General features: G+C 24.6%; 1 protein-coding gene and 2 long non-coding RNA genes across 4 annotated transcripts; 1 reads left to right on the plus strand and 2 right to left on the minus strand.

Moving 5' to 3' along the window:
• Positions 1-5,613: 5,613 nt before the first annotated feature.
• On the minus strand, positions 5,614-13,341 carry LOC126896623 (uncharacterized). 2 transcript variants are annotated; one of them, XR_007701888.1, is made up of 4 exons: positions 13,226-13,341; positions 9,516-9,711; positions 8,641-8,779; positions 5,614-5,634 (listed from the first exon to the last, which is right to left on the minus strand). It is a non-coding gene; the product is annotated as an uncharacterized LOC126896623 (long non-coding RNA). The 2 variants fall into 2 exon arrangements; XR_007701887.1 differs by lacking the exon at positions 5,614-5,634 and having other exon boundaries at positions 8,579-8,779.
• LOC126896603 (protein yellow) lies at positions 12,986-24,693 on the plus strand. The gene is made up of 5 exons (XM_050669539.1): positions 12,986-13,115; positions 13,180-13,386; positions 22,403-22,588; positions 23,611-23,898; positions 23,975-24,693. The coding sequence occupies exons 1-5, from the start codon at positions 13,085-13,087 to the stop codon at positions 24,538-24,540; spliced, it is 1,278 nt and encodes a 425-aa protein (XP_050525496.1). The 5' UTR covers positions 12,986-13,084; the 3' UTR covers positions 24,541-24,693.
• On the minus strand, positions 14,868-22,408 carry LOC126896626 (uncharacterized). Its single transcript, XR_007701891.1, has 3 exons — positions 21,733-22,408; positions 16,379-18,471; positions 14,868-16,099 (listed from the first exon to the last, which is right to left on the minus strand). It is a non-coding gene; the product is annotated as an uncharacterized LOC126896626 (long non-coding RNA).
• Positions 24,694-25,302: the final 609 nt, after the last annotated feature.

A 25,302-nucleotide genomic window follows, 5' to 3' on the forward strand; every position in this document is an offset into this window, starting at 1 on the left:
ACAAAAATAAAATGTTTAAAATAATATCTATTTAGAAAGGAATTAAAAATCTATCATTCATCATATATTTACATACAAAACCGAATCAATACTTTTAAATGAGTATTTACATTATAAAATAGAGATGTATTAATCGGTTTATTTATAGTTATTTTATATCAGGTTTTCTTTATATAACGGAAAGCATATTTTAATAAAACAATTTTTAATATTTTTAAATGGAATTCGATTAAAATCAATATCAAATCATACAATTTTTTATCATTCCTAAGTGTTAAAATTCCAATGTACAAATTATTTATAGTACAAAAACATTTGACTTATGTAATTTGTTATTCGCTGAATATGTTTAAATACGGCTGCTTTTAATTTATAATTATAATAAAATGTTAGTTATATTTTCACGAAGACAGAAGAAACGATTCATTGAACAGTATGATATTATAGGTTGTAGAGTTTGAAACCGATATAGTACATTTTTTGTATAAAAATTTATAATTAAATAATAAAATTATTGAAAAAAGTAATGGTTTTATAGACTAGAAATTTTATTTGCAAATTTATCGTTGCGTTAAATCCGTTGGCAGTTTTATTTAGTATAAATTAAAAAAATTAATTGCTAAAAACAATGGTATAAGAAAATAATTTAATGTTAAATTATGATTACCACTAAACATATATATATTGCCAAGGCTGGACGATAAAAAGTTAAAGTTAAGTTAAAACATTAAGTTAATTCAATTATGTTAAAAAACTCGTTACTTTTTTAGTAGTTTCAACTTTTAACTACTTCTTTTTGAACTGAATTAAGTATTCAATACAAGTATATAACAACAATGTATAAATTTAATTTAATTTTTTTAAGTTCTACTAGTTACTAGTTAACTTAAATGGTCAAAAATATTTATAAGTTACTTTTAACTTAATTTATCATACTACTTTCAAAATCATTTAACTTTTACAAGTTAAAAAGTGTGTAACTTGTCCAGTCTTGTATTTCGCAGTGTTTTTATAAATAATAATTTATTTATAACAACCCATAATAATTTTATTCAGTTAAATAAAATAAAAAAAATGTACATTTTCTTTTATTATTATACCTATCCAACAACTTGAAATTAATTTCATAATGCTACAAACATTATAATTTACTTTATATATATTTTTATTATTAAAAAATAACAGTATTGTACTTGTTATGATTTGAACATTGTTTTGTTAGTTTACGAATCTCTTTATAATTAATTTTGTACACGTATTTTATACTAGCTTGAGCAATTCGAAAACGGAAATCTGACGGTCCGTGAAAACATTGGTCTTAAAAGACACTAACTTTTATCATTCGAATAACTTTGGACACTGACACAAGATTTTGTGCGAAGAATTCAAATATTTCTATTATTTTTTTAGTTCATTAACAGAATCAATTCTTACAAGGTGGTTTGTATAAAAGAGAATCCTTCAAATTAAAACTAAAATAGTTATTATTTTGTTTGAAATAAAAATTGTTAAAAATGATTTGTATTTATATTTTTTTTTACTGTCAATAAATAATCTAAAAAAACGGCCAAAAGAGTTGTAAGTATAAATAGCATGTTTTCTTATTTTTATTTAAACTTAAGCCATGACTATTGTTTTTTCAAGAATTTCAGATCTTTTAAAATAATTTTCCCTTCCAAACTCTTTTATTGCAGATTACTTCTTGGATTATTATATTCAGCACTACCAATAAGCAATGGGAAAGATAAACAAATGATTTTAAACTTTAAATTACTTTTCACTACATTTTTCAAAGGGTACGATTATTTTTACATTATAATTTCATTACTTGGTCTTGGAAATTTCATATATACTACACATTTATTTTGTTAAAATATTGTGAACAACAACTGTCTAACTGCTATAATAACAAGTTAAAAATTAACGAACTATTATTTATCGGAAAATTTTTTTATAGTATAATAGAAATAACTATTAAGTTATTAGCTGTAAGAGATATTTACATAAATACACATTACTTTATTTGTATAACACAATCAACAAAAATGACTACTTAAAAATTTCTCTTTAAAAAATAACTTTTAAAAAGTAACCGTAAATAAATACTAAATAATAACAACTAAAATTAGTCAAAATATCATGTCAAGAAAAATTTTTAAATAATAAAATTAAATATTATATTGAATAAATACGATTTTTTCAAAAGGAAGGACACTTCAAGATTATAATATTATATCTCACGTTTTAACTACACAACAGAAGTACTTCGAAAATTCTAAATAGGTCGATTGAAAAATTTTAGTCACGTCTTACAAAATAACATATACGAATTCTATGACTGGTATGCTTAAAGACAAAATAAAAAAGTCTCTTTGAAAGTATTAACTAAAATTAGCATACCTTTATTTTTATTTCTGATTTTAGTAAAATATATATGTATATTGACCTTTTTGTAAAAGCTTAAAAAAGTCGATATAATGAATAAATGTTAAATACCGGCTTACTTTTTATATTTTTTAGTATTTTTTAGCCTACAGCTTTATTGAATAATTATATAATTCAATCTTGGTCTTACATATTATTACCAAGGTTATAGTAAAGATGCAAAATGTGTATACGTTTTAGATGTGTGTAGTCTCTAGTTAGTATTATTACTATATTTCAAAATAAAAATTATATTGAAGGTCAAAAAATAATTAGTAAAATAGCCTAACATGCATTAAATTTTTCAACGTTTAACCAGATAATTAAGTGTTAATATTGAAAAAGTTCAATACATACAATTATATAATAGAATTAGGTTGACGCATTATTAATCATGGTGTTAAGCATGTTCTTGATATCATCACATCAGTATCAAATGATAATTCCATTGCCTTCATTACAATATAATATTAGCTAATATAATACAAATAACATTAACGCCAAATTGTTAAGCAAACTTATAGAAATTATAATAAGTGACAAAACTAAACATGAAAGCACTTAGTACTTAGTATCTATTCAAAATTATAATAATTTGTAGTAGAAGTTCAAGATTAAGTTTGGTATTGTCATTAAATTTTGAGGCTTGCAATTCTGTTATTCTGTAATGATCCTATATACATGAAGGGTTTTGAACAACAATAAACAATGAGATGTTTTCACATCAGCCTCTATCGGCTAGCGAAAATTTATAGATAATTAAGAAACTGGTATACGTTTTCTTATAGAAAAATGTAGGGTATTTTCGAATATTATTTTCACAGTTTTCAATTATGATTATTTTTTTGATTTTCCATTAGACAAACGAACATCCAACATGTTATTTACATGTTGAAAATTGAATAATACTTTTTAAATTGATTATTTTGAACGCCGTTGGTTATTATAGAGTTTTTTTATTTATACTTAAATATGTGTTTGCCTTTATTTTAGTGAATTACACAAACTCCATTTATGTTTATTTGTGTCGACTGAATTCTTAATATAATCGAAATTATTGATGTGCTGTCAAATAAATATACAAACATAACACCTTAATTGAATCACGTGGTGTGAATCATTTAGTTTGTTTTACGACACTACTGTTAAAAAATATTTCCGCATGCAGTTCTCGGATGATAGCAACGCTATACATTAAACAGCAACACCCTATGGGTCTTACCCTAAATTGATAAAAGTGGAAACTTGCTAGATTTTAATTTTTTTTTTTTTAATTTAAATAAATATTAACGATCAATATATTTTCAATTTTATTAAATTTGGTAAAAATACTTTAACAAGACTAAATATAATCGACAATTCAATTAAAAATATATATTTTTTAAATACTGCCACCTGATAGGCATTATTTAACAATTTCTATGATAATTGTATGAAATTAATATATGTATTATATTAATTTTCATACATGATTCATTTAGGAAAATTAGTATAGTAACTATAAATAACTGTTATTTTATAAATCATAAAAAAAATTATCTTTAGATGTAAATTTACTATCACTTTTACTTTACAGTCAGAAAAAGTTAAAACAGTACAATAAGGTTTTATATCGACTGTCTTTTTAATTCAATTAAAATATTTAAAATAAAACTCAAAAAAGAATTCTGAATTAAAATTAATTAAATTTGAGAGGTACTCCTTTTATTTGTATTCGTATAAAAGCAACCCGTCACATTTACTTTCCACTTCTTATCCCTTTATAAAAAAAATGTGGATATACCACTTTATATAAAATTATATTTAAACGGCAGATTTCTGTTCAGAAATAATATTAAACATTTTTAAATTAAATTTTCTTAGTAACACATTTTTTTAGGATTTTTTTTCAAATCCTCAACAGTGTTCATTTTGTACGAAAACAAGAAAATTTGATAGTACAATAGAAAAGTAAGCCTGTTAAAAGATCAGCTAAGTTATTCGTTCAATATAATACTCTTTCATTTTATTCTATAGATATATTCTATATAATTTTATTTTAATCGTTTAGATTAACAAGTATGTTTTTTATTAAACACAAATAATTTATACTTGGAAATATACTGTTTACTATCTTCTCTCATCACAAATATTCTTGTTATCATTATTTTATACAATGAAATCGTTAATTTGTTTAATAAATTTCAAGAATTTGTACATCATCAATACTATTGGACTATGTAAGTATGAACAGTAGTGCTCTATAACTTTATTAACTGATGAGTCCTCTAGAGGACTAAGACTTTTAAATGAAGTTATTTTCCTGTATTTTTCAGGATAATCTGTCAAAATGCGCAATATTACAGTGTTATTTAAAAGAAAATTATTTAAATTTTATCTTAAGTAGAAAAATTAAGATAAATTGATGTATTTAGTTTTTATAATTTACCTAAGTTCACTTCAATAAAATATTCTAGTTAGATAATCTAATGGAACTAGATGTTTAGATTTAGCCCATTAATAAATGATTTTATAAAAATAAGTATTCAAGTTTTATTTGCCACGAAAATAAGTGTTTGGGTACTTTTATAATTTGTATAGATTAGAATATTATATGTCGTGTGCAAAAAATTATAAATCAATTTTATCAGAAAGCTTTGTTTTTACACTTCAAAAATATTAATTTCCATAGGACACAAGTGAAATTTGTTTTTGATCTCTCGAAAAAATTGTTAATAGTAATATATCAGCTTTTTGAAAATAACCATTGAAAACTTTTAACTTATATTAAATAAAATTTCATTTTATTCATTCTTAATTGTGTTTTTATACTTTCGCTATCAATAATAGATAATTTAAGTTTGTAACATAACGTGGAGTTACCCTATTTAATTTAACATTTATCAAAAAGAAAAATCTTTGAAATACATTTTTTTTTCCATAATATTTTTAAGCCAATTAAAAAAACAACATTTGCTATTATAAAGAAAAAATGATGTATTTTTAGACATTGTAAAAATGTTATAATTCTTTTCCTCTCTTCGTAATCAAATTGGAATAGTTCCAATTTTATTTTGCTTACTTCACTGTAGATATTTTATTTCAGCAATTTAAAATAATATGTTTAATTCCAGTTGGTTGCTTTAGTTTCTATTTAGTTGTGCCGACCTTTGCTTTTACATTCTATAAAATGTATTTCTGCTGCTTTATTAATTTGTTATTATATAACAACTGTAAATATAATAGTACAGTTTGAGAATTACCGATTTTTTTAAGGCTTTCACTAATAATGTACTAAAATATTAACACATATTTATATTATTTAATGACGTTATCGATTATTGCAATAATTATATAATTATTTACTTAAAGGTAATTATTAAATAATCAATATGAAGAATTATTTATAAAATCTTAATGTTTCACTCTGTACGTTTATTGACCGTACTATTACAATGGTGAGTCATATGAATACGAATTTTCATACTTAGCAAACCAAAGTAACTAAGCCTTTTTTTGAGCCTTATATATTTTATTGTCATGTAAAATATCTATGTCCGACTAATTTTTGCTTAAATTCTTTGTCATTTAATTACATAGGTAATTCTTGGTTCCATAAAATAGACCATTTGTTATGTAACGCTACATTATTTTAAATACTTATGTTTGTGCAAATGTTATACGTAATATTAATGGGCCGACATTTATTGCACGTAATATGTACATTTAAGTACCTGCATTAATTTTGAATAACCTGTTAGCTGAATATAATGTTTTGTTAACATAATTAAACTTAATCACGCTAAACGCGAATTGTTTTCATTACCATATATGTAGAACAATTCATAAATAGATATTNTATATATATATATATATATATATATATATATATATATATATATATATATATATATATATATATATATATATATATATATATATATATATATATATATATATATATATATATATATATATATATATATATATATATATATATATATATATATATATATATATATATATATATATATGAGTCGTCCAGTTACAAAAGGTACTATGTGCAAAAAAAAAGTTTTTTAATTTCACTTTTCTTATCTAGCTGTAATCTAATTTAATAAGAAAAAACAAAATTACAAAAAAAATTTTTTTTGACATGCATTCTGTTGTAAGTTAACGACTTGTATATGAAATATATGAAGAGTGATTTTTCTAAATTAAAATAATAATTTATTTCTGGTATTTTTTATTTTTAGATTTATCGATTATTAAATATTTTTTTAATTCATCTATTATACCTTTTATGGTGTCAACATTTTTTTCAATACATAAATATTTAACTAGCAAATAAAATAAAAATTTTAAATACGACAAAAAATTTTCTTAACAAAATTATTGTTTTATGATTCATTGAGTGACCTATATTAAAAGAATCACCATATTTACAAATAAAATTATATTTTATATTGTTTGAAGCAGAGTATGATTGAGAAAAAACAAGAAGTCCACATTAAATGCTCTACATAAAATAGAAACCGATAAATATATAATTAAATGTTAAATTTTGAAATGTAATAAATAAAAATGTAGTGAAGTATCTTTTTTTTATATGTAAGTAACTAAATCAGTTTGGTCAACTAATTAACTCTTTTAGATAATAAAATTTTATATCCTATTGTCAGATGATTCAAGAAATAATATAGAATTTCAGACTTTATTTGAAAACTCACCTAGAGATTAATTTAGTGGCTCATAATAATTGACATTATTGGGACACATTAATTTTTTCAAAATTTTCAAATGTTGAAAATATTTATGATTTTTCTCCAATAAAAATGTGCCCAACTAACGGTTTTTATAAAAAAAAAAAATAGCCAATTACGCCAATACTTGAATCATCCAACATCTTTTTTATAGAGTGTTCAACAAGTAAGGAAAAGATCCATTATTATTAACAACAGGTACAATAAAATTATTTTTCCATATTTTTTTATTAGTTATGTAATAATATCATTTCAAATATTAAATGATAGATTTGGTAAAATAAAATAAAATAATTTATTTAATTAGAGAACAGTAGCATTACTAGTATTAAAGTAACCCTTTTAAACCCAATCATTATATCAGTGATGTGATTTACAGGAGAACACAGGGCTTGTGGTCCCGATTGAATATGTAATGCTGATATAGAAATGTTTGCTATCTTTTTATGTCATATTTTGTTCAAAATATGTTAACAAATTTTAGTAGTAGCTTGTCAATTAAAAAATTCAATTTGTGACCCCCACATTATAAATTTCTAAATACGCCCCTGCGTATTACCTAATTGTTCATAAATAAATAGTATTTAACATTTAAGAAAATATGTTGGTAATTTAATTCATTAATGTAGCAATAAAGAACATCAAACTGGTATTTTAATATTCAATGATTAATTAAAATAATATCTTCAATAATTTTATTATTTTAATTATATTATAACAATTAATGTTTGAATCTTTGTATAATTAATAATATAATTATTTTATTACTACACAAAAATTGGATTAATAGTTTAAAAAAGGAAAGATTTTTTACTATTAATAACCTTTTTTATGTTTAACACTTGTCAAACAAAGAAGGGTGTATTTAATTTTAAGTTGGTACTTAGCAACTATTACAGGTTTCACGAGTTTTTAAAATATTTCACCATTTACAATGTGCGTATAGTTCTGATAGAATGCAATTGAAGTAAGCATAAATAAATGGAAAGTTATTGTATTTATAAAAAATTTTAACAACTTATTGGTATTATTAACATATTGGTAGTATAATAATATTAATCAATAAATGTATACTTCATAAAAAACAGTAATATCAGTAGCATCTATCACTTCATAGGAGTTGTGTATTTCATTACATTTTTTCATTGAATAAATTAAAATTTATTCAATTTTTTAATACCCTTTAGAATTATAAATTTTATGTGATGTGGTGAATACATTAGATATATTTTTTACATCTCATAACCGACACATACACCGAGGTACCCTAGAGGTTTTTCTTTGAAACCAATCTTAAAGATTTTTCATAGTCATAAAATAATTGTTTATATACTTTCATGATAATTAGATATATTAATTTTGGTAGTAAATTATTAGACTATCATTGTTATTCATATTAGTTAAAAAGAAAATTACTGTGAACATTATATATTATTGAATAAGTCTAAAAATTAAACATTTTATTGTAGCTTACCGCGAAATAAATTATCTGTAGTTACAATTTTGGTGATTTCTATTTTATTGGATATTTTCAATAATATGCATAATGCACGATAAGATCTATCATACCATAATAGACACATTTTAGTTCACATATCACGATTTTTTAAAGCCTGCAAAAATAGTGACAAAGATATTATATTCTCTATTTGCAAGATTCTAGTCTTTAGTAATTGGTATATTGGCCAAAAACTGTAAACTTTTTATGCAGAGGAAACAATGAACTTAAATTATTATTGGCCACTGATCCGTTTAGATAAACTTAGAAAAACTAAATACTTTTGTTTGAATATCTCTTTTACGGAAAGCTTTGGTTTCTTAAGAAATTAAATTAAACCCTAATTAGCATAAATATATATGCATATATATTTTATCAAGTAAATGGATCCCAAAGATATTGGCATTTCTAAATAAATATCTAACTTTTCATAATATTTAAAATTTAAATTATTAAACATATATATATATAGAGAAAGAAAAATATAAGGCGGTATTACTAGATACTGATGATGAATTATTTTTTACAAGAATTATTCAATTACTAGAAATCAAAAAAAATTCTTAGTAATTTTACCGTAAAATTGTTACAAATTTAATGAATACGAATCTACAAGTATAAACTATTATTTTTTAATCCAAAATTAATAAAACTTCCACATAGTATTTTAACATAATTTCAAAATAAATAAAATAAATAATTATTCGTGTTAAAATGCATTAAATTTCTCAAACTTCATCATTTTATGAGTCATATTTAAAAATCATATTAAATAACTTAAATAATTTTATTTATTTAGTTAGTATTTTAAAATTTATTTTTAATTATAAATATAAAATAAGGAACCTTACTTTTTAATTTTATAATAGCAACGTGATGTAAATCATTTAGTTGCCGTCTTAGCGCTGATGTTCAGCTGCATTGTTAGCTGTTGGTTCTCAGTCAGGTGACCATACGGAAGCTTTCTCAATAACATACACCTTGCTCCCTTACTAACTACCTCAGTCATAATGAGGTTGCGCCAGGTCAACAGCTGGTGTAAAAATTCTGTAAAATTATTGTAAGGTAGAAATTGCACCAAATAGTTGGGATAAAGGCTAAGGAGATGATGATGGTGATAAATTTATAATTTCTNTAAAAAAAAAATTGTGTTGTAATTTTGCTTTTTCCAACGATTTAGATTACAGCTAGATAAAATAAAATAAAATTGTTTTTGGACATACGTCCTTTTGCAACTGGATGATTCAAATGGAAAATGATAAAACTCATTATCTAAAAAATGTTTAATTATGTAAAAATTTGGTGGGAAAAATGTCTTGCCTGTCCTGTTTGATTAATATTGGCTGTAGCAATGAGAATTGTTAATGGGATTTCATGGTATATGACACAGCATTATTCTTCTCTTCCTATCTATACACCTTTATTATTATTAATCATCAATGTATACCAATATAAAAAAATTTCGGTATCTTCTAACTCACCTGTTCACTGGTTCCCAAGAGTATGGTCATAAATATTTATTAATCCCAGTTTTTCCATTTCTCTCAAGACCGCAGTGACTAAGGTCATAGGAATATACAGTGAAGCTTTTGTCACCTAACAACTTTTTTACGAGAACTATTGTCGATCCTTTTATAATTTTATATTTTCATCATTTGTATTAAATAACTTGAAAATATTATATTATTTTTCAATACAATTGTAATCTAATTTACATAATTCCTCTGCAATTTAATGCTTTATATCTCTCTTATTTTTTAATGTATATTTTCAGTTTAATCGTAACAGAAATTGTGTACATAAACATGAAAAATAAATAAATATTCTTTAAATGGTATATTTATTATATTAAAATATTATTGTGTTATCTATGTAGTAATGATTATTTTATAATAAGTGAATTTTTTTATATTACATTTGTATCATTGACACTTTTCATAAATCATTACAAAGAAAACAAGATCCCCTCGTATAGTTAATAAATTATTTGAATCAGCATTATTTTTTAAAACTTTATATTAATTTAATTTTTCGAATTTTTTGATCAATGTTAACTTTAATATTTGCAATAAGATTATTTCAATTGATTCTATTATAATACTCAAAGGCGATTTTACGAGATAGGGGTTTGAGCTCGACCTCAAAACATAAAGAAATATATGTATTTTAATTATAGTTTGAAATGTGTAAGGTTTATTATATATAACCCCTTCACCACACGAAATGTACTTACACTCTGGAAGTAAGATTTTGTTTTATTTTAAACTAGCTTAATTTGTATCACTTAATTACTAAAAATTGAGTTATCTGATAAAATATTTTAAATTAAAAATCAAACCTCGTTTGTTTAAAATTATTTCAATAGGTTATTTAATTTGTATTGTACGATTATACATATTTTTTTATTTTAGTTTATTTATCACGTATAATTTAAATATGATGTATAATAATTACAGTGTTGCAGAATTTTTTTTCACCAAAACAATTTTCTATTAAACGACCATGATATGTGAATATTCAATCCACTAATTAATGTTAAAATAATTTATGCATATTATTTGCATTACATATACATTTATTTATTTTTGATCTTGTTTTGCCATAAATACATACCAGTAGATATATTAGTTTAATGCTAATATACATAATTTTGTTTTTATTTTTCTATAACCATCAAGTTTGAAGGTGTTCCCGTATGTGCTTATCATTCAATAATTAATAAATTTATTTATTTTTATATCAACAGAATAGTTTTACTCGCCATAAACAAATTTTACTAGGGCATTTTTTAAAAAATTACAAGTCTCTCGTTATAATAAGGGATAGTACAATAATAATTTTCACTTATCTACATTTTATGTATACATTATTTAAATATATTTAAGATACATATTATTGAATTTTTCCATATATATATATATATTTATTTATTGATGTAAGCTTATATACTACTTTATATGATTTTTTCCAATCAATTATTTCGAACGTATTCAATTAAAACTTTCATGTTACACACGTGTTGATTTATTATAACTTAAGCAGTACTTTTATTTTGATCAAATATTGAATAACCATAAGCTGTTACGGTAAAAGTATTTTTAATACTTCGGTAATCTATATTTTACCTTATATAATCAAAAAAGCTATTCCTACATTTAATCAAATTCTCACAACTTTTTATGTTTGAACTTGAAGCATAATGTTATAGCAAACGATCAAATTACTATTAAAATTAGTCTTAGCCTAAAGTAAGACTTATATTATTATCATAAAATTTGATATTGCTATTCAACGAGCGATTTTTCGATCATAATCATAATTGTATTTAACAATATCAATGAAAATATAAAATATTTTATCAGTAATAAATATATAGTACTCGTATTTTTTATTAATTAAATTAAATTTTAATTATTTCATTTATGTGTATATACATATATATATATATATATCCCTTTAAAACTTTTTAAATGGAAATATATACGTTTAACCCGATTAAAAATAAGAAAATGACTGGTCGTAATTAACTTTTAAACCAGTATTATGGTAATTATACAGACTTTAATATATGTTTTTATGTATTATTTATTCTGGTATGTCATACAAAAATCATCTTCTCTGTATATTTTTTAAAAATGATACACTCCATTTTTTTTTTTATTAAACAATGTTTTTTTCATAAAAATGTAAAAATTAAAATTTGTTTTACTTTTATAAACAATATTAAATACCAAGTTCATTTTAAAAATAAATATTTCTAAGGGTAAATTTTAGTGGTAATTTTTGTGAGTTATACAGGAACCTATTATTATTTTTTAACTAATAAATGAAGAATTAAATAACATTTTGATTGGTTGATAACCAGTTTTGTATCACTACTTTTTGTGTTATTGTAATTTTTAATTATAGGCGGAGGAGTGTGCACCATTGAATAGCTCTTATCTGTACGGCATGGTAAAAAAAAGTCTCTAAACACTTCCTCGCTCATCACCTTTTCTACATTTTCAAATTCTAATATATTTTTATTTTTGACAATAATTATCAACTTTAAGTGCGGATTTTAATAATCATAATAGAATAATTGTACATCTTGAGGTTTAAACCTTTAAATTAAAAGGTCATTAAATTTTTCAAATTAGTTTATTGTTTGATTGTATTTAAAAATTAACACTTCTGTGTAGTGGGAGATGGTCGTTTGATTACAATGATTATTAGTCAGTTGAAATGTTGTTTCTTAGGCTTGTTAGCAAGGGTATTTTAATTCCCACTTTCACTCTTTACCATTGAAAAATTTCAGCAAAGTCTACTCTTATAAATTGATGTACGGTGCATTCATTCAGTTAATACTAGAAGGTAGTTCAAACCAATAGCGTTAAATTATTTTGTTAGAAATAATATTTATTATTTTTTTCATTCAATAATGGTTTCTTCAATAAATCAAATAGCAGTTTGTAAGTATGATAAAAAATATTTTCTTCGCGTAAAATTAATGAAAAACACTTAAATTTTTTTTAGTGCTATCGGTTATCTTAGTAACTACTTCAGCTTTACAAAAACTTACCGAGTTGTACAGTTGGTCCTCTTTAGATTATACTTTTGCTAATGATGAACATAAAAGTTACGCGCTCGAAAGAGGTGAATTCATACCAGAGAATAACTTACCTGTTGGAATCGAAGTTTGGAAAAACAAACTGTTTGTCACTGTTCCGCGATGGGCTGATGGTAATTATTTACAAGTTTATTAATTATCTATAGTATCTAGTTTTTTTAACTACAAGAAACACGTTTGGCAAAAAAACACGTAAGAAAAATAATATCAGGTTTTAAATAATAACAACTTATTAATAGTTATGATTCATTAATAGCGAGCCAGAATAGTAAACTTTAAATTATAATTGTTTTATAATTAATTAATACAGTCATGATTATTTTAACTATTTAAAACACCGATTAAAAATTTAAAAACAATATTTTTAAATAAAAATTTTATAGTAATTATTAAATGTTTCGGTTAAAACTTAATTATAATTGTAAGCTCAAACATTTGCTCAATATATGCTTACAATTAAATGTTATTATTCAATATTTTTCATTATCTTTTTGGTCTTTTTAGTAATACACTTTCATTTATGACCCCATAATAATCATGTTAAATTAAAATAGTATTATAACTTAAATTCTCATTCATCTATTTCACAATTAAAAATAAATCTGACATTATGTAATTTCTCAGTACAAAGCCATCGTAATCTTAATACTTTTATTCGTTTTAAATTACCATTCAGAATATCTTAAGATGTTCCTAAGGTTATTCACTAGTCATGCCCAAAGGATTTGGTTTGAATTTCTATAATTTCAATCATTTTATGATAGGCATATTAATTCTTTGTAGAAATGTATTTTTTAAATGAGTATTCGGAAACGTAAGCGTTTGTTTTTTATCAGTTTCACGTGAACTCAAGGATATAAACTTATTCAGTGGAACCAATTATCTTAAAAGATGGCGAAGTTGGAAAATAACTTAATTAATTACATTTTACTCTTTATAATTGATAAAGATAAGCTTTTAAGCGCAAACAGTAGTGAAATACAACTTTTTATATAAAGTAGCCGTTAAAATATTTTCATTTCCTCAATATAAAAAAGATAACAAAACGATCACAATTGTAGAAACCATACGAGTATTTAATAATTTCTAGATTTTTTTATGTAGTATTAATTTGCATATTTAATGCAACAAAGTTTATACTCCACAGTATTTTATTACCGAAAGTTAGTTATACTTTGAATATATTTTCTAAAATAATTAAGTCATTTGTAGATAAATTAATTTTGAAGTATGGAATAGTATTACCATATTTGAATGATATGAGGCATAATTAAACCACAAGAGTGGGTTCCCTTTATTTTTAATTTTATTTCATGAAGAATGTGATAATTCTTGCATGGATATTTTAAGTAAGGCGTATGAAGGTCGGGGAGTTAAACTATAGTCACTGATTGTTAGTCATTTCAATTTGTAAATTGTTTATTCTAAGAAAATGGCATACATTTCAACAGCATTCAATATATCCCATTAAGTGATTTCACACATTGTACTTAAATAGAAAAGGAGATTACATAACTGAAAACGAAATAAAACTACTATAGAGTCAAAAATATCGGATTTCGGAAATGATATACGACAAAAGCTACTTAACGTTTAGCTTGTTTGTTTTGAACAACGGTGTACCTAATATATAGTATGCGTAAAATCATTTCACGCCCATTGTGTGTAACCGGATATCTCTAACCCTTTTCTAGGGGTAATCTTTTATGCAGGCTACGGATCATTCGGTTGGTTTATTTTATTTTTTAATTCGCCATCTACACGATATAGCACATCGGTTTGAGTTTAACAGAAATACAAAATATTTACCGACCAAATTGCAGTTTAGAGTCATACCGAGAATCGTTATTCATTTCGTTATTTGGCATCCTGCGAGTGTTGCGATTTTATTTTCCAGTACAGCTTACAGTTTAGCACGTGCTCCCTTAGTGTATTTGTTTGCCTAAAGATCCGTTGCAGCGATTCCATTCGACTATTGTTATTTTATTGCACCCTCTTGAATTTCCCAAGAGTAAAAAAATGCAAATATTAGCATATTGAGGTGGGGCCGGGTTTGTCATGATATTCTTTTGGCAAACAAAAAAAAACCCTTTACCGTCGGTCTCCCGGAGGCTATCGGAATAAAAATAACGTTTAAAACAGTCGCGCATTTCTTCGAATACACAGCAAGAACACTCTTTAACTGGCCACGGTATTATGTACATACATTACTTGGGCGTAACAACGTCGTTTTCAAAAATATTATTTCTACCGATTGTCAGCGGTCATTTGCATAATGTCCAGAGATAGCGTTTTGTACTAACTCGTGGAATCAAAATCGTTTATTCGACGGTTGTTTTTCCAACCACTATATTGTTAAATGTAATATACATGCAATAATAAAGCTGACGACCCTCATACACACCGAGTTCCGCTTTACTCGGTAAAAACCACCTGGGGCTTTGAATACAAAAATAAAAAAACAATTGTTTTCGTCTCTTTTGAAATCGAAGCGTGCGAATTCATCATTTCATTATTGATAAATGTTAAACTCAAAGAGGATAACGTTAAAAAATGCAAAAATATGTAGATTTCCAATTGACGATGTTTGAATACAAGATCATATTTTTGGTTCAAAATTTTCGTTATTCCTATAATTTAATTCACACATGAGGTTTTTGTGTGTATTAATAATTTTCTACTTGTTTTCTTGAGTATATACAAAAGCTGTTTCAATTACCGACCGCGTGTTTAATTTTCATATATTTCATACGTGTTCTTCATTTATGTGATTTATTTTATAGACTCCTAAATCATGTGCAATATGTTTATCACTCTAATTGAAGCCTACAAAATTACGTTATTAACAATTTATTGTAAATAGTTCAAGGTGAAAATAAAAGAAAAAGTTTAAAATTTAATACAAACTACTTTATTTCAGTAAACCTGTTATTGTAGAACATTAATATTATTTATGTGTCTAAAAATGCTTATGGTGAATAATTATCGTATATTTTAAGGATCTGGATCACGTACAACTATACATTTCAATATACTAACTCATAGATACAGTGCTTTTTTTTATAGATAGAAAGAACATTGAAAATATTAGTAAATAATACCTACTTGTTCTGATATTGCATTGATACATTCACGTGTGAGGATATGGGACAGTCGTTCAACTCATTCCACAACTAGTTTAGTTAAACAATATTTCTAGTGTCTTGCCTAATCGTCTTTATCGATTCAGTAATTTTGTGTAGGTTGCGAGAGTCGTGTATCTCGGAGAACATAAATATGAAACTTGAGTACTAGTGTGTCAGACTTGCATTTTAATTACAAAAAGTTCCTATTAATAACGCAATATTTTTAGCGCAAAGTTGACACTTCACAAACAAAAAATAGAATTCATTTAAACGATATAAATCAATAGATTTAGTTTAAATATTAGGATATTAAATCAAATGCAAATTCACAAAATAGAAATACAACGTGGTTCATAAAAACAATTACAAGCGTACACATTGTGTTCTGCTTCTGTGGCACTAACGGGCAAGTGTACCTGTGATTTATCACAAAACGCGTTAATGGGTACGATCAATTCCTTGGTTTATGGTAAGTAACTGCGGGAAAACTTTCATCTTTATCTTAACGCACTTCAGCCATATGTTTCGCAAACAACATCAATAATAACTTGATAATAATCGAATTTACTTGTTGTTTTCATTTAAAATTTACAATTTCAATTGTTTTCAAATAAAAATTATATAAAAAATATGTTGACAAAAGCCAGTTAATAGTACACTATCGTATTATAAGAATAAAAACGCACTAAAAAAGCTGTGTATGTAGAGGGTATTTTTCAATTTCCATGCTCAAAGCTGTAAAAGATAGGAACAAAAGCAAATATATATGTCTAAGATTTTGCAGACTCCTGTAATCTGTTTAATTTGAACCGTTGTAACATATTATTACTATAATAACAATACAATATGTATACAGCTGCTTTTATAGATATATGTACTAACAATTGGGACACTTGTGTAAGTATGTATTAACATATTACCTACAAAACAGTACAATGTGTGGATAATAGAATTTACATTACTAACATTGTTATAATTTATATAGTTAAACATAAAAGTTAAATAGAAATACAAATGGTAAGGTCTACATAAGTTAAAAATAAACAAAATAATAAAATTTACAATTTGTAGATCAACCTTATTTGGTTATTTTTAGTTAGCTTATTGTTTATTAATAACACATATAAAGGCTCTTTCTCATACTTAATTTTTTGTGAGTACAACAATTATTGAAATGAATGAATTATGAAATATATAAATATTATTTCTTCCGATAATTACTTAGAGTGTAATACAACTAAAAGTATAATGAAACTTGTTCCATTCTATTCAACAGAAATTTGGCGAAGGCGTTAAAAACATTACAAAAGATGTCTTTGTGCGCATTTTAAAGTTTTACTTTCAAGATAATTATTTTTGTATTCTACTCGATGCTTCTTATTTGAGTCCCAAATAAACAACAGTAAAAAACATTATCTGCGTAGAGAATAACAAAGAAAACAAGCAAAATTAGCAGACAATGTTTTATCGGAAAATGTTTAACAAGACTATTTACACTTATATATATATATTTAAAAATTGAATCTAAGGACTTCTTCAATTATAACTATATGATAGTTTCATCTCATACTATACATTTTCTAATTTGAAGTTTTATTAGATGTAATTTTCAACACGACTTCCTAACACTTGATGCAAACTGTCATTATATTGTTTTAATATTAATCATTTTACACTTAACGATACGAGTCTGATACTTCAAATAAAATATTGTCCGTAATCAAAAAAACTATAAAAGAAATTTCTAAACATGTTAATATTAGGATTTGGAAAAAACGACGAGTAATAAATGAAAAAATATGTCAGTAAATTCTGAACATAGGACACGGTGAAGAAGATAAACCTTATATGGAAAATATATACACAGTGAGATACGCGCAGATTATTCTAAAATGACCGACAATGAAGGGAGTGAGTACGTGAATTTGTTTCTGTGTCTATCAATCGGTCTTTGATCATTGTATACGTGTTCCTCCTGAGGCAAACGGGACCATATGCTCTGAAAAACGTCGGTGGCGTCGTCTTGCCATCTGAATACAAAGTTTCTGTTGTGTTATATTACCCTCACGATCTCTACAACAAAAAATGCCAATCAATTATAGTAATAAAATTATAAGGAGTGTTGATAGTGCACACTCAATGGTTGGAAATGTTACGAGTAAAAATTACATCCATACAATTCGATTTGCTTGTTTTAATAATAATTTTTTTGCAGATTTCTGTAAATTGTCATATGTTGTAAAATACTCATCATTATATTAATTAAGATGTTTAATTCCAATAATTCTCAGTAAATTTTCCCTATGAAATTAAATAACATAAAATTTTAATATATGAAAGGCTTCAATAAAAATGTTGTTTATAGATGATTTTAACAATTGATTATAACTTTAGCTTTTCAGGATCAATAAAATAAAAATAATAAAACATTCTATTACACACTACTATGTTTAGCTTGTGGATACTTTTTTTTTTTTCAAAACTATAGATAAAAATAATTATTTGTCGTTAGGAATATCATATCAATCAAGGTTACAGTTTAAGGTAAATATTATAATGGCTACAGATGCACTATAATTTTAAAAAAATATCCAGACATATAATTGATGATTCCGTTATTTTCGATAATATGAACTATTTACTTGTTGCAACATTAGTAACTGTATACAATAAACCGACTTAAAACAAATATTAGTAATTGCACAGTTACGCGAGTAGTGTCCTCGGTACAAAAGTAATATGATTAGCTCTTTTACACTTAACTGAAAAAAAATAGAATTAGACTAAATATTTAATGTATAGCTATATGTGTTTCAATATGTTCTATGATCGTATACGTCTGTGGAAAAGGTAAAATTAATAAACGTGACGTAACAGTTCTCAAATCGGATTTAACCGATCGGGTCACAACGACTAATATGAAACCGTCGTTAAAACAACTACGTTACTGGTTTAATAAAAAATAGGTGAAAGGCTTATTTTTTAAATCATTGAAATGTTCGTAAAACAGGCGGTGGGTTGTTAGAGTGATTATAATCCTGTAATTATAATATGATGTCTGCATGCTCATCCATGTTAGCAAACTTGAACTACTTGATATATAGTTCAAGAACGGGAATATTTCTTTTAATATATATAATATGAAAATGTAATTATTTACTATTTGTAGAATAAATATTTGTGTATTGTGTCTATTGAAGTAAAATCGAATAACATTAAAAACTTTTATGTTGTTAAGGATGCAGCTAAATAATTTAATAAAAAAAAAATCTAAATAATAGATATACATTTTTACAATTTTTATACGCCACTTGTTGCATTACTATAGTTTTAAAAACGAATATTTTTTTATACTTAATTATTTTGATAAAGAAATATGGTCCCAATAGTTTTGAGACTCAATTACGGTAAGAGTATTTTTAAAGTTGTTTTGAATGCCTTAAGACTCGTATTATTGAATAGATTTGTTTTGTATTTGATTATGAATCGTTAGATTCTAAAAATAATTTTGAAAATCGAAATAAGTTTTATTTTAAACAAAACGCTATATATTTGTTATTCCAAGAAGTCGAAATAAACCTTCAGACTTGCGCGAATTAAATATATACCTATACATTATATAATAATAGTTGCATTCAAATATCACTAGTTTTTATTTGCTTACAGAAAATTTCTGTAAATTTATATTTAATATAAATATGGGTCGAATACAATGAATAATTAATTTCTATGTATACAGAGTGAATGATTAATTATGCTCACAAATTATCTCTGAAAATATGAGTTATCTTTTTTTTTCTTTATGAAATACGATGTTTGGCTGTTCAGTGAGTAAAATTACATTTTTATGATCATCCCTTATGCTTTAAATCAGTATTAGCTTTCAATTTTCAAATAGTAAACCTATTTTTTTATATATAATCAGATTGAATTTAGTTTTATTTTTTTATTTTATTTAATTATCAACGAGCTATGATTCATTGAACTTTAGGAGACGTGAGTATTACTCACGTTGATTTATAAAAAAACTCACAAATTTTATGTCGCGATACAATACACTGATAGTTCTTATCTGTACACTAAATATTAATGTTACTGCATTTACCCGACTACTGTATTATTTGTTAAATCCCCTAAACTTTAAATAGCGATATCTCGTTTAGAATTTATTAAAATTGATTTTTTTTTTTTTTGTGAATTTTTTTTTATGCTTAACAAGATTAATAAAAAAAAAACTGGGTTGCTATTTAAAAAACTAAAGCTGATATTGATTTGAGGGTTAAGGGATGAAGATGGAATCTTTATTTTTCTTGTCAAGTAGCTCAACAAAAATTTATAACAAATAAAATTATTACATATATGGTAACACTAAAATTTTTATTATTTTATTCATTTAAAAAACCAATATATATCAGTTCCTATAAAATATTATAATTTTCACTTTGACCACGATTAAAAATGTACATTATGAACACTATTATTAATGATATTTACTTATTAGAAAGACCTTTTTATAAATTTTGGACACGGTTAATAGTTTGTATAGTGAGCACCGTTAAAAATAATATATATATACATATAACTAATTGATTAAATGATACTACAAATTCTCATTCAAGACAACACTATTTAGTGTACTTAATATAATGTTTACTTTATAGTACTTATTAAATTATTAAAAATAAAACAAAATAAATTCAATATTAAACTGTTAAAAAATATATTTTAATATAACAAACTATAATACAAATTAATCTATAAAAAATAACTTTTCATACACATAATTCAACAAAAAAATAAAATAAAAATACACGGAATAACTAGTGTATAGTGAACACCGAATCCTTTAAGAATAACCGACTAACAGCTATACTGTGACGGTCTTGGAGAAAGGAAGTTAGAAGAAAGCGAAAAAAATTATAACAAAATATAAATTATCAGTTCTATTTATACGCTATTTTGCCTATTTGACTTAATTTAAAAAAAAATTTCTATTTCACTCGCCCTTATAGTATGTACTAAAATAACACATTTATCAACGCACTACTTATAAATGTAATACTTCAAGTATAGTCAAGCTCCGTGATATTTTTTAATTATAATTGGCTTTGTAATTTTAAGCCAAATATTTTGAAATGGTATTTAATTTATTTTACAAATTAAAATAATTGGTTTTGATTACAATTTGTTAACATTTAGAAGTATTTATTCGTTTCTGTATTAAACAACAATTTAAAAATATATATATAAATATCAATATATACAAAAATAAAACATATTCATTTCTATGTACTATTTAGTATGTGTACGATTAGTGGTATTGATATTTCTAACCTTAATTTCAGTTGTATTGGTGCTGAATTGTTCGTTGATGTAGGAGTTTTAATATAGTTGACATTTGTGTGTATTTATTCGCTGTTCTCTCAAACATTGTTTGTTGATATTTCCATTTTATTCCTCATGAAAAATCTTATGGTTACTAGTTAGTTTTTATTTAAAGAGAAAAGAAAAAACAACGTGTTCATTTTTTAATAATCAGATATCATTTTTTATATTTCATTTCTTTTAAAACATAACCAACCAACTATATTATCTTCTTATCACTTTGTTAGGCATGACAACATTTTTCCAGCGCCGCCACCACATAACGCGAATGCAAAAGTCCCACACGATGTTGCCGCATATTATACAATAATATGAGTAATCATACAATAATAGTACATTTACAACATTTCGTCTAAACTGTACCATTACAATTTAGTTAGGAAAACTTGGGTATTAGTTGACTTAATACTTTGACTAACAAATGTAAATAATAGACCTAGAATGATTTTTATGTACCTTTTTAAATATGTAATAGTTTTATAAGTTTTTTTTTTTTACAATAATATTACGTCAATTTTTAATATTTATATTTGATAGTTATTATATAATTTTTAATTGTAGTTATTATGTTAAAAACCTTTTAAACTACAAAAGTATTAACAGCTTTTTACTTTTACAGGTGTCCCTTCAACGTTGAACTACATATCACTCGATGTTAGTACTTCGCCATCGCCAAAACTTACTCCATATCCAAACTGGGCGTACAACAGACAAGGAAATTGTGATGGATTAACAACAACTTACAGAGTAAAGGCTGATTCATGCAACAGACTTTGGGTTCTTGATTCTGGTACCGTTGGAATTGGTAAGTCCATAAAAAAATTACTAATAAGATAACAAAATTTTCGTATTTTTACTTTTGTTTTTTTCTATCTTATTTCATTTCAATTAATACATAAAATATTTAAAGTAAAATTATAGAAGCACTAACTGAATTCAATCTGAAACCAAATAAATAAATCATTTTAAACAACTCTCATTAACTTAATTCTGCCTCTCCCAATGACTACTTTTTATTTTGCTTATGAAAAAAAAATTTTTTTATGCAAAAAAAAAGAAACTTCAACTATTTATATTACTTCATATTTCAGTGCAGCCTTTATAACTTGTCTTCCGTAGTACGTGCATTCAATATCACCCTAGTTGGGGGCAAGTATATAAGCTATATGTTTTATATTAAATTAAATGTATCTATTATTATTTTATGTTACCTTTAATATTGATAAATATATAAATAAATAATAAGAACTGATCACTTAAGTAAACTTCAACTTAGATTAATAATACGAGAGTTTGATTTTATTCAATTTTTTTATACCTAAAAATTTCTATACTGCGTTTTTGTCATCTGAGGTTTTAGTTTCTAAATGTTTATTTTCCTGTTCTTAACAGTGTTTACTTCTTCGACTGTGTCAACGTTTTTACCTACTGTTTTATAATGACGGTTTTTCTTGTGTTCCTTTGTTTCTAGTGTACTGTAATTTATTAGACACAGTTAAAAGTATCAACAAGACAAAATAAATAAGAAATCATGAATTTTTTACTATCTGATAGTCCTGCGCGATTATTTTCTTTTAGCTCGATTATCGATTGTACTAAAATAATCGATTAATTTTTATAATTAAAGTTTATCAGAAATAAGTTCCTTTTTGAATAAAGGTAATCATTTTTTTTANTAGCTCGATTATCGATTGTACTAAAATAATCGATTAATTTTTATAATTAAAGTTTATCAGAAATAAGTTCCTTTTTGAATAAAAGTAATCATTTTTTTTTGGAATTCTTAACATTTTTTATACATGCAATTGTTTACTTTTTAAATTTTAGGTAACACTACAAAACAAGTATGTCCTTATGCTATTCACGTGTTTGACTTAACAACAGATAAAGTTTTGAGAAAATATACTTTACGACCTGATGACACTAACGCCAATACATTCATTGCCAACATCGCAATTGATATAGGAGCTAAAGGTTGTGAAGACACCTTTTTATATGCATCTGATGAGCTCGGCTATGGATTAATTTCTTACAGTTGGGAATTAAATACATCTTGGAGACACACACATAGTTATTTCATGCCTGATCCTTTAGCTGGAGATTTCAACATTGGAGGTATATTAAATTTAACAATTGTTGTAATTAAATGTAGTAACTACGATTAGGTTAAAATTAAATTTATGTAAAACAGGTTTGAACTTTCAATGGGGAGAAGAAGGTATATTTGGTATTACTGTATCACCTTTCCTCGAAGATGGTTTCCGTTTATTATTTTTCCATCCTCTAGCCAGTAACCGAGAATTCGCCGTTTCAACAAAAATTTTAAGAAACCCAAAACTTACTTCTGAAGAAATCTACCATGATTTCGTAGTTCTTGATTCTCGAGGTCCAGGAGGTCATATTACATCACATTATATGAATGACGAAGGAATCTTGTTTTTCAATCTTATTGATAGAAATGCCGTAGGCTGCTGGAACTCCAAAATACCATATAGTCCTAGTTCCTTGGATGTCATTGATTTGGATAATGAAGCATTAATCTTTCCCAGCGACGTCAAAGTTGATGCCTTAAGAAATCTATGGGTTATTTCTGACAGAATGCCCAATCACTTAATTGATAAATTGAATTTCAACGACATTAATTTCAGAATTTTCTACGCTCCTTTAGAGAAGGCATTATCTGGTACTGTCTGTTCTGATAATATTCCATACGCCCCCTTAGCACTTCCAAATCAAGTTATTCAAAAAGGTTACTAGTTATATGATAATATTGTCAATAATTTTTAGTTTTATAATTCATCATGATACCTGAATTCATTTGTACCATACTTTATTTATATTGATAATAAAACTATTGAATCAATGGTTTTAATGTTTCATTACATTGTACCTACACAAAAGTAGTCATTAATATTTTAGAAGTTTTAATTTTATGGTTAGTAAAATAATTAGATATTTTTAATTCAGTCTATATATCAAAAATGTATTATAAGTTATTTATTGTTCATTTAAGTTTTCTATTTTGAATTTTTTGTATTCATAATAATTTTAGTTAACACAATAAAGAAATACAGGACATACATGTTTTTTTTATTCCTTGGTATATTAAATAGTTGTATTTTAAATAGATAGTTTTTATATATCATTTATAGGAACTGTTATAATATTCGCAGCTGAAAACCACATTTTAATATAACATTCAACTACAAAACATTATATATCTTCTAGTGCATTTACTTTTTTTGAAGGCCCAAGTAATTGACTCATTTCTTCAACGTTTTCCACCATATCAATATCTTCTTTCTCCGAGCTAGAGCTGCTATAATATTGAATATTATATGCTAAATAATAAAATACTTTGGTATATAAAAACTGCTTACTTATAATGTCCTGAAATTATTGTGTAATATTTAATAAATACCTGTACAATTTGCGATTCCTAACTTCTCTTTTTTCTTTCGATAATTTTCTTCTTCTTGTCGAGTAATATTACGTTTTTCAATACTTATTAACTTCATA

The sequence above is a fragment of the Daktulosphaira vitifoliae genome, unplaced genomic scaffold (genome assembly GCF_025091365.1).
Source record: "Daktulosphaira vitifoliae isolate Bord-2020 unplaced genomic scaffold, ASM2509136v1 Scaffold_1, whole genome shotgun sequence".
NCBI lineage: Eukaryota > Metazoa > Arthropoda > Insecta > Hemiptera > Phylloxeridae > Daktulosphaira > Daktulosphaira vitifoliae.